General features: G+C 47.4%; 1 protein-coding gene across 1 annotated transcript; it reads right to left on the minus strand.

Annotated features, from left to right (window-relative positions):
• Positions 1-7,164: 7,164 nt before the first annotated feature.
• Positions 7,165-10,255, minus strand: LOC123033585 (gallinacin-10-like). Its single transcript, XM_044450250.1, has 2 exons — positions 10,198-10,255; positions 7,165-7,310 (listed from the first exon to the last, which is right to left on the minus strand). Exons 1-2 carry the CDS (start codon positions 10,253-10,255, stop codon positions 7,165-7,167), a joined length of 204 nt encoding a protein of 67 aa, XP_044306185.1.
• Between the last annotated feature and the right edge of the window lie 220 nt (positions 10,256-10,475).

The following is a 10,475-nucleotide window of genomic DNA, read 5'->3' on the forward strand; positions in this document are numbered from 1 at the left end:
CAGGCCCTCTAAACCTCATGTGAGCTTCCACCCTGCACGGGTGCCATGACCTGGCCCAGAAGGTTTGCTGCAGCCTCCACCCAGGGAACAAACACGAGGCTCAGGTGGTGAATTGCAAGCAAAGCATCTCACATCGCGAGTTTTTCCACCCGGGCACCTCAGCCTCAGTAAGCCCCAGCAGCCCCCTCGCTGGGAATCAGAGGCATCATCAGCCAGGGCCACTTGCTTTCCCAAACGTGCCTGAACTCTCCCCTACACAATGCAGTTGGATGCACTCGATGCAAGCCTTGGCATGCATCTCTCTGCTGCTAGAAAAGGATAACCCAGCACTGAGGAAACTTGCAGGTGAGTGGCAGCTTGGAGGATACAAATCTGACCTGCCCAGTGGAACTGGCACACCAAGGATTAAAGCGGAGCTGCGGGTCTGTAGCAGAAAACACCAAGGAGGTCTTTGGCCATGTACTCTGGAATGAAGCAACACATAGGAACATGGAAACAGAGAGTCAGGAGGGGCCTCCCCAGCCATCTAGTCTGACCCCTGGCTCCAGCCTGCTCTGCTCATGACATGCCTACCATCAAGCCTATCCTTGAACACCCTCACCGATGGGACTTCAACCACCTCTCATGGAAGCCCATTCCATACCTTAGGGGGCCTAACTGTCAGGAAGTACTTCCTTGCATCTCAGTTTCTATGTTCCTATGTTGGTTCCCTGAGTTTTGCTCCATTGGAACGTGTCCCACCCTCCACTGCAGGGGATAAAAGATCATGACCCACCTCTGCATAGCACCTGCTCATGTACCTGCATGTCTCTAACAGGTCCCCTCTGAGTCTCTTCCTCTCCACGCTGAAAAGACCCAGTTGCCTCAGTCTCTTCTCATATGGGTTCCCCAGCAAACAAACCACCATCCTAGTGGCCCTTCACTGCCCTGACTCCAACCCAGCTATATTCCTCTTGTGATGTGGGGCCCAGAATTGAACACAATACTCCAGCTGTGGGCGCACCAGAGTCTCATGGAGTGGCAGTAATACCTCTCTCGATCTAGAAGCCACACCTCTGGCTATGCAACCAAGGGTGGTGTTCACCCTCTTGACCACTGCATCACACTGCTGACTCATGTTTAGCCTGCAGTCAACCAGTATCCCGAGGTCCCTCTCACAAGTCCTGCTCTCCAGCCACTTATCTCCTGACCTGTACTTATGACACCTGTTCCTGTGCCCCAAGTGCAAGACCTTGCACTTATCCAAGTTGAACGCCATCCTGTTGTCTCCTGCCCACTTCCATAGTCTGTCCAGATCATTCTGGATCTGGAGTATTTATTTATTATTTATTTTATTCATTAAAACATTTTTATGCCACCCCATTCGCCGAAGCCTCGGGGCGGCTTACAACAATAAGTTAAAAAATAATTATATCATTAAATTTAAAAATATAAACATTAAATTAAAAATACAAAATACCAATATAAAATAAGCCACCCTGGCCAGATAAAATCCAATAATATTAAGAATTAAAATGCCGCTTAAATAAAAGGGTCTTCGCTTGGCGCCGAAAAACAAATAACGACGGCGCCAGGCGGACCTCTCTGGGGAGCGCATTCCATAAATTGTGTGCCACCGCAGAGAAAGCCCTCCTCCAAGTACCCACCCTCCTGATTTCTTTCACAGAGGGTTCCTGGAGAAGGGCCTCTCCCGCAGATCTTAAGGGGCGGGTGGGCATATATGGATGTAAGTGCTGCTTCAGGTAAGCAGGACCCAAACCGTTTAGGGCTTTATAGGTCATCACCAACACCTTGAATTGGGCCCGGACTTCAATGGGAAGCCAGTGAAACTGACGGAGAACTGGAGTCATGTGAACATAACGCCCAGTCCCCGTCAGCAGCCTGGTAGCTCTATTTTGAACCAATTGAAGTATCCAGAACGTCTTCAAGGGTAGCTCCACGTAGAGCGCGTTACAGAAGTCAAGATGGGCAGTCACGAGCGCATGTGTCACTGTCGCGAGGCAGTCGTGCTTCAGGTAGGGGCGCAGCTGATGAATCAGCTGAGGCTGAAGGAAAGCGCTCCTCGCCGCTGCTGTCACCTGAGCTTCCAGTGAAAGCTCCGGGTCAAGGAGCACTCCCAGGCTGCGGACCTAGTCCCTAAGAGGGAGTGCAACCCCATTCAGGACTAGGTTCAATTCACCCTCTCCGAAGCCCGATCCGCCAACCAACAGGACCTCTGTCTTGTCTGGATTGAGCTTCATTTTATTGGCCCTCATCCAGCCCATTACCTCGGCCAGGCACCAGTTCAGTACAGCCACTGCCTCACCTGGATTAGTGGAAAACGAGAGGTAGAGCTGGGTATCATCAGCATACTGATGATTCTGCAGCCCACACCTCCTGATGACCTCTCCCAGCGGTTTCATGTAGATGTTAAACAGCAAAGGGGACAAAATGGACCCCTGTGGTACTCCATGGCATAGCTGCCTTGGCACAGAGCCATAATCCCCCAGCACCACCTTCTGGAATTGGCCATTGAGATAGGAGCGGAACCACTGCAAAGCAGTGCCTCCGATCCCCAATCCCACAAGCCTATCCAGAAGGATACCATGGTCGATGGTATCGAAAGCCGCTGAGAGGTCCAGGAGAACCAACAGGGACGCACTCCCCCTGTCCTTCTCCCTGCACAGGTCATCGTACAGGGCGACCAAGGCAGATTCAGTACTGTACCCGGGTCTGAAGCTGGACTGAAATGGGTCCAGATAATCAGTTTCATCCAAGAGTGCTTGGAGTTGTCTCGCCGCCACCTGCTCTAACACCTTGTCCAAAAATGGGGTGTTGGCCACTGGTCTATAGTTAGTGGCCATCTCTGGATCCAGTGACGCCTTCTTCAGGACCGGTCAGACTACCGCCTCCTTTAAAGGGACAGGCACCCGACCCTCCCTCAGAGAAGCGTTAACCACTTCCAAGATCCAGATCCCAATCCCGTGCTTGGAATTATTTAGTAACCAAGACGGGCAAGGGTCCAATAGGCAAGTGGTGGGACGTACTCGTCCAAACACCTTGTCCACATCATCGGGCCGCAGTAACTGAAATTCATCCAATAATTCTGGACCAGACGGCAGCATTGGTGTCTCCCTAAAAACCTCTGAATCAATAGTGGAATCCAGCTCGTGACGAATCTGAGCGATTTTCTCCCTGAAATGCCTGGCAAAGTCATCACAGGGTGGAACCAGGTCTTCCTTCGGACCAGGCCTTGCACCACTCGAAAAAGCTCCTCCGGACGGCATTGTGAGGAGGCAATGGAAGTGGAAAAAAACCTCTTTTTCGCCGCCCTCACCGCCACAGCATAGGCCCGATAATGGGCTCTCAAGTGTGTTTGGTCAGATTCATCCCATGATTTCCTCCACCTACGCTCTAGCTGTCTCCCATCCTGCTTCATCGCCCTCAATTCAGGAGTATACCAAGGGGAAGAGCGGGCTTTGCCCGGTGGGAGAGGATGCTTGGGAGCGATTGTGTCCACAGCCCTGTTCATCTCCCTGTTCCACAGTTTGACTAGAGTCTCGACAGGAGCACCCGTCTTGTCAGCCAGAAACTCCCCCAGGGCCTTCAGGAATCCCTCCGGATCCATCCAGCTCCGAGGGCGGACTCGCACAGTCGGGTCCGCACCATTACAGAGGGAGAGTACCTGCTCCTTTGCTGTGGTCACTGCCCCCATTTTAGTATCATCTGCAAATCTGATCTGCTGACTACTCACCTCCTCCTCTAGGTCATTGATGAAAAGATTGACCAGGATCGGTCCCAGGACTGAACCCTGGGGGACTCCACTCATCACCATCTGCCATCCCAATAATTCGCACTAATAGTAATCCTCTGCTTCCAGTCCATCAGCCATGCCCTAATCCATCGGGCAGTGCATTGGTCTTTCTCAAAACTCCTCAATTTCTCAACCAGGATATCATGTGGCACTTTGTCAAATGCTTTGCTGTAATCCAGGTAAACCACATCCACTGAGTCCCTTCCATCTAGCCACCTCAAAACCTTATCATAGAATTCTACAAGGGGAACACAGGGGTCTGGATTGGCAGATTTGGGATGTCAATTGCTGTTTGAATTGCTTTGTAGATGGAAGCACCTCTTTGTGTATCATATTGCCAATGAAGCCACATGATTTATCAGCATTGTATTGAAATGTGCCAAGTAACATCAAAGTTCTGTGGGTTCACTAGTGAACCTCTCGTCTTCTTGTTCGAGATGCACCATCTAGCAAGAGATTCCATGAATGGCAGCCTCGTCTGTGACAAAGGCAAAAATGGTACTTGCTAAATCCAGGCAAGCACTCAAGAAGCTGATATGGCCACTGGAATGATATTACGTATTTCACTTCCATAACTTTCATATCCATTGATGAAGTCTACCGAGAACAGAAAACAAATAAACCAGCAAAACCAAAACAATCTGTATTTTTAAAAATGTATTTTGATTTATGACTTTCAGATTTGAGTATGTTTGCATCTTTGTGCCAATGCTGAGATTGGCATGAGGATCTGAGTTGTCTTTCAGGATAACTGTTCAGAGTCCCCTGTGATGCCTCAAATGCTGGTTCGGAAGATCAGTGTACTTGCAATGTACACATGCTGGATGGGAAGGTATCTGAAATGCATCCGCTCCAGAGTGCTACAATGTGGAAAGATCTCCACAGCCACTGGGGCAGAACTTGGAAAGCCGTGGAGCCTCAAAGCAGGGCAAAAAATTGCCAGATCCAAAGCTTTTTGGGTTCATGCTCACCATGTCCTTCCAATATATTGAATATTTCAGCTAAAGTTCATCAAGGGCTGGAAGGCAGCTCACTGTTCGATATTCCAATACTGAGGAAGGAACAGAATTCTGCTTTGTGCTCACCCACTTTCCTGCTGCCACCCTTTAGTGTCCCCCCCCACCCACCCAAAAGCCTCCCATTGTAGCTCCAAGGGCAAAGAGCACAGTCACAGTCAGGTCTTTTTTAAAAATTGCACATGTTTGAAATCTATGAGCGGTGTGTGTCCCTTCCCTCATATATTTGGCTCTTTAAAATCCTTTTTAAGTGCATTGACAATAAGAGAGATCAAAGACATGCTTGTTACCCATTTTTTATTCTATTTCAAAAAATGTAAAACATCACAAGACTGGCCTTTTATAATATTCCTTGAGGAAATGTGCACAAGGATGACTTGTGTAAGGTTTAAAAATGGGTGTAAATTCATGAATTTGGAAGAGGTTGGCATGCAAAAATCCAGACTGGTTTCAATAACATGGGACAGAGTGTGGTCAGAAAAAAATGGTGTGCCCCAAAGAGAGAAAAGACTGAATTTGGCCACCAGATTGTAGATTCTATCTGTAGACATGCTGTATTCATAGAAAGCACCCTTTCAGTGATGAGTAGCAAGATGGAGAAAATTGCTCAGGCGTGGGGGGGGGGGGCTGTCCCCAGCCGCCTGAATCAGCCAGACACAGCACTTTGCTCAAGAGAGGATCCTGTAAAGATTCAAAAGAGGAGTGTCAGTTCCCGATGATCAATGCTAAAAGTGACAATTAGCACCCACTGAACTGCTTCTAGCAAACATAACACAATTTCGCAGAAGAAAAAATTACACACACACACACACACACACACACACACCTCCTGTATGAGGAACCAGCAACAAGAAAATCATAGAATCACAGAATAGCAGAGTTGGAAGTGGCCATGAAGGCCATCCAGTCCAACCCCCTGCTGTTGCAGGACACAACGTTGCACCATTCCACTCAGATGGCTGCCCAGTTTCACCTTGAATGTGTGTAGCATGGGAGAGCCCACCACCTCTCCAGGCAGCTGGTTCCACTGCCATCTTGTTCTGACAGTGAGGAAGCTTTTCCTGATGTCCAGCCTGAATCTGGGTTGTTGCAACTTGAACTGATTATTCTGTGTCCTACACTCTGGCATTAGCAAGAAGAGATCTTGTCCTCTTTGTGACAGCCTTTGAGGTTTTAAAAGAGGGAGACCCTGAGAAGGAGACCCTACCCTGCCCCGCCCAGACTTCTCTTCTCAAGGCTGAACATGCCCCATTCTCTCAGTCTCTCCTCACAGGGCAGTGTTTCCAAACCCCAGATCATTTTTGTTGCCCTCTGCTGGACCCTTTCTAATTTACCTGCATCTTCCTTAAATTTTGGTGCCCAAAACTGTACACAATATTCCAGGTGATGTCTGACTAGTGAGGAGAATAGAGGAACTACTACTCCTCGTGATTTGGAAGTAATACTTCTGTTAATGCATCCCAAAATAGCATTTGCCCTTTTGGCGGCTGCATCATTTAGAACAAGCTTTGAAATGAAAATAGCTCTTGCTACAGACTTGAATAACACAGAATCTCAGGAGCAGGCTCCTCAACAAGGCTGAAAAAGTGGTCCATGGAACCCAGGATGGTCCACTTGGACTAGCAAGACAGACAGGGGGACCTTTACTTCCTCTCCCACACCCTTCTTTAAAGTGGAAATGGCAGGCCAAAATAGGTGGGCAAAATAGGTGCTTTTCCACTGAACCATTTCCCTTCTCCATGCAATGTTGTATTGGATATTTCCACAACAGAAGAGCAAATATGGTGGACGGTCCTTGGTGGCATCCACTCATGTCTTTCCTAAGCAAACTATAAGGAGTCTCTCTTTGAGTCCCCATGGCATTGTCTCCTTCCCACAGGCCATGTCCACACCTTTCCACTCATGGTCTTGGGGAGAAGGCTGTTGTCCATGGCAGAGTGCCACCTTGGCACACAGAAGAACTCCAGTTCCATCCCCAGCACTGCTAGGTAGGAGTGAATGAACACCTTCCTGGAATTCTGGAAAGTGGCTGCCAGTCAGTGTTCAACATACTGGGCTAGATGGACCAACACTTTGATTTGGTGTGTAACAGCTCCCCTGAGTCCCACCAAACACTTGCTGAGTGTCTCTGTCATGCAACCATCTTCTAGCATGGGTGGAAAAGGGACAAAGGAAAGGCCAACTGTATTAACCCTTCATTCTTTCCATTCTGTGCACTTGTACCATTTATGCCAATCCTGTTGTAACGACACACACGCCTAAGCATTGGGAGGAAGGCCAACATGACTTTCTACTCTCAGCACTGCTACCCTCTGTAAACTAAATAAAGTCTTGGATCTATGTTGAACCGTCTCCTTACTTTGAACAGCAATGCATTGATCCTCCGAAGCAAGTCCCAGTTGGTTCAAAAGTAGGTGGGCATACCACAGCTTTGCAGAAGCTGCGTGGTGTAGTCCGGCATTTTATGGTATCGGATAAACCAGCAGGAACCAAACCATAACCTAACAAAAGAGTACACAGGGTTAAGTTCTTGGCATGCACAGACAAAAGAAAAGCAAAGAGGCTGCTTGGTTGGAGATGGGCTATGGCAAATTCTTCTCACAGTCCTTGTGCCTTCTGTAACTTGACCCCAACTCAGCCCATTTTGGCCACTATTTTGTTTCCAGCAGGAGGGAACCGCCACACGTGCAAGAATGAATGCGCACAGAGGCTCCATGGTGTAGAGAATGCATGCACATTTCAACCTGGATGAGCACAGTTTGGCAACAGTGACACATGCTCTGGTAACCTCCGGGTTGCATTACAGTAATGCGCTCTATGTGGGGCTGCCCTTGAAGACAGTCTGGATACTTCGATTGGTTCAAAATAGAGCTGCCAGGCTGCTGATGGGGGCTGGTCGCTATTCTCACATAATGCAGGTTCTCTATCAGCTCCATTGGCTACCGATTGAAGTCTGGGCCCAATTTAAGGAGCAGGTGCTGACCAATAAAGCCCTAAATGGCTTGGGACCAGGATACCTGAAGGAACGTCTTCTTCCTTAGATGCCCTCCTGCCCCTTAAGATCTGAGGCAGAGGCCCTGCTTCGGAAACCCTCCCTGAAGGAGGTCAGGAGAGTGAATACCCGGAGGAGGGCCTTCTCTGCGGTGGCACCCCAACTGTGGAATTTGTTCCCCAGAGAGGTTCGCCTGGCGCCGTCATTATATTCTTTTCGGCACCAGGCAAAAGTCTTTTTATTTGCCCAATATTTTAATATTTAATTATTTTAACTCGGTTTTAACATCGTTATGCTCAGCTATGCTTTGTTATGCATGTTATGTGGGATTTTGTTGTAATTGTTTATTGTCTGATTATTTATGGTTTGTAAGCCGTCCTGGGACATTTTGTAAAGGACGGAATATAAATATTGCAACCAAACAAACAAATAAATAAACTGTTGGGGAGAAGACTGAGCGAAGTCAGGTGAAGTCTGCAAAATGCAGGCACGAGGGAATTTTGCTCTGTCTGCGCAAAACTTATCCAGCTTGGCTGCCCTGAAACGTCCAGTGTTAGAAACACTTCCCAGAGTCCTGAGAGGAATCTCATGGTGGATTTATTTATTAAAAACTTTTCTATGCTGTCCCTCCACAGACATCTCGGGACGGTTTACAATAGATTAATAAAACAGAATAAAAATAGAATTAAGAATAGCAGTTGCACAGCATCCAATGTTAAATATAAAACCACCAATTAAAACAGGCTAACAATTAAAATATTGGGAGAATAAAAAGGATGGCTTCCTTGTATTTCAACCTACAGCACCATCATCCTTCACTAAGTAATTCTCTTGTCTGTTATGTAGCCCAAAAGCATAGCAAAGGATAGTCCTTTTAGGACATACCAGCCCTGTTTTCTCAGAGTGGGAGTAGGTAACTGGTCCTTTCATGTCCTCTTCATATGCTAAATGGCTACTCTAACAACCAACATTCTTGATTAGGTGGACTTGCTTGGGCTCATCCAGCCAGATTAGTTGTAAGTGCTCAGGCAAACAGAAGAACTGGAAGGCTACTTGATTATCCTTTGGACTGACTTTTTTGGATACAGTGTAAGCATTTATGGAAGGGAGATTCCATACGAAATTAAAAATGCTTCACTGCCTTGTATTGATCGTTGAATGTCCAAGGGGAACCTACGACAGATGTTGAATTCTGAGTTTCTCTCTGCTCAGGGTCACAGGCATGCTGTTCTCTCCCTGCTCCATCCATCTAGAGTCAGAATTCTCTGGCCACTGGGAAAGTTCATGCCTTAGTAGCCTGTTTTTTCACAGTACTGTGTGGAGACTACATTGCTAGGGAAGTGTGAGGAATTGACTTGGGCACTCAAAATCTGGTGGATTGGTCTGGCTCAGCTCCTGGGATTCTGGCCTGTCTCCCCAGCACTGTCACTGACTCACCTGGACACACCTTGAGCCAGCCCACCATCTTCCACTTTAAATGTGTGCTGCATCATTTTATTTTAAAGGCAAAGAAATGTGTGCACATTTCAGCCTTGTGTTGCACTCGTTGTGCCTGTATCTTATGAACATTTCCCTGTCTGTGTGTGTAAGTGCACGCGTGTGTGCGCGTGTGCAAAGCACAGCTTGCTTTGAAAGTAGAAGCCACCAAAAACCAAAATCCCACTGAATTCCGACAGGGATCACCCATCCCGACTTGCAGCTGATCAATGGAATACCTGCTTTGGACACAGAAATCGCCAGGTTCAGTCCTGGCAACTTGGGGACTGTTTGGTCTTTTAAAGAACTTGGTCCATGATGCACAAGGGAGCAACTTCTCCCTGACCTACTTGGTTGCTGAGGTCACAGGAGGACATGCTCCTGATGCTTCCAGATGGACCTATGACCTGACTAGAGTCTACCAGGAGTACAGCTTCTGGTACAGTGGCTTAGAGTTCTCTCCCTCTGGAACTCAGGCAGATGCTACTGACATGTGGTTTTCAACACCTGCTAAAAACACCTTTCTTTCAGGAGGACTTCCCTGTTGGACCCTCCACTGTTTTACTGATAGCCTGGCCTATTTTTTCCACTGCTTTATCTTTTTTATTGTCCACTGCTCCAGAACCTGTCTAGAAATGGAGCAGTATATAAATGTTGTAAGTAAGTAAATAAGTCTGTCTCTATGTCCATTTGGGACTGAAGCCCTGGAGGACCATGGCCAACCAGTGCAAACCATATTGAGTTAGGAAGACCAATGGTGATCAAGGAAGCTTCCATTCCAAGCTTTTGGAATTAGGCAGGCTAGCAAATGTCATGTCTATGAGAACCACTGGTCGATTTTCCTTTTAGTTCTTTCTCCCTCTTTTCTAAACACGTGAAAGTTTCAAATTCTTTGCTACTGAAGAGCTTTTTCTGCTTACCTGGGCAAATCTGGAAGAGGAGGACGACAACTGCCACGAAGAAATAGAGAAATCTCATGGTGGATGGCTGGTCTCTGAGCTTTGGTGGACAGAAGAAATTCACAAGGATTTCTCAGCCAGGTGTTTTGTGGTGGATGAAGCTCAGGACCGCTTGTGTATTTATAGGGTTGAGATCATTGCAAAATCAAACTGTATAACTTATTTGTCAATAAGTAACTGACCTTAACCATGTGGAAAACTTGTTGGCTACTATCTGTGAATTGCATCATTGTTGAATG

The sequence above is a fragment of the Varanus komodoensis genome, unplaced genomic scaffold (genome assembly GCF_004798865.1).
Source record: "Varanus komodoensis strain SLA01 unplaced genomic scaffold, ASM479886v1 scaffold64, whole genome shotgun sequence".
NCBI classification, from domain to species: domain Eukaryota; kingdom Metazoa; phylum Chordata; class Lepidosauria; order Squamata; family Varanidae; genus Varanus; species Varanus komodoensis.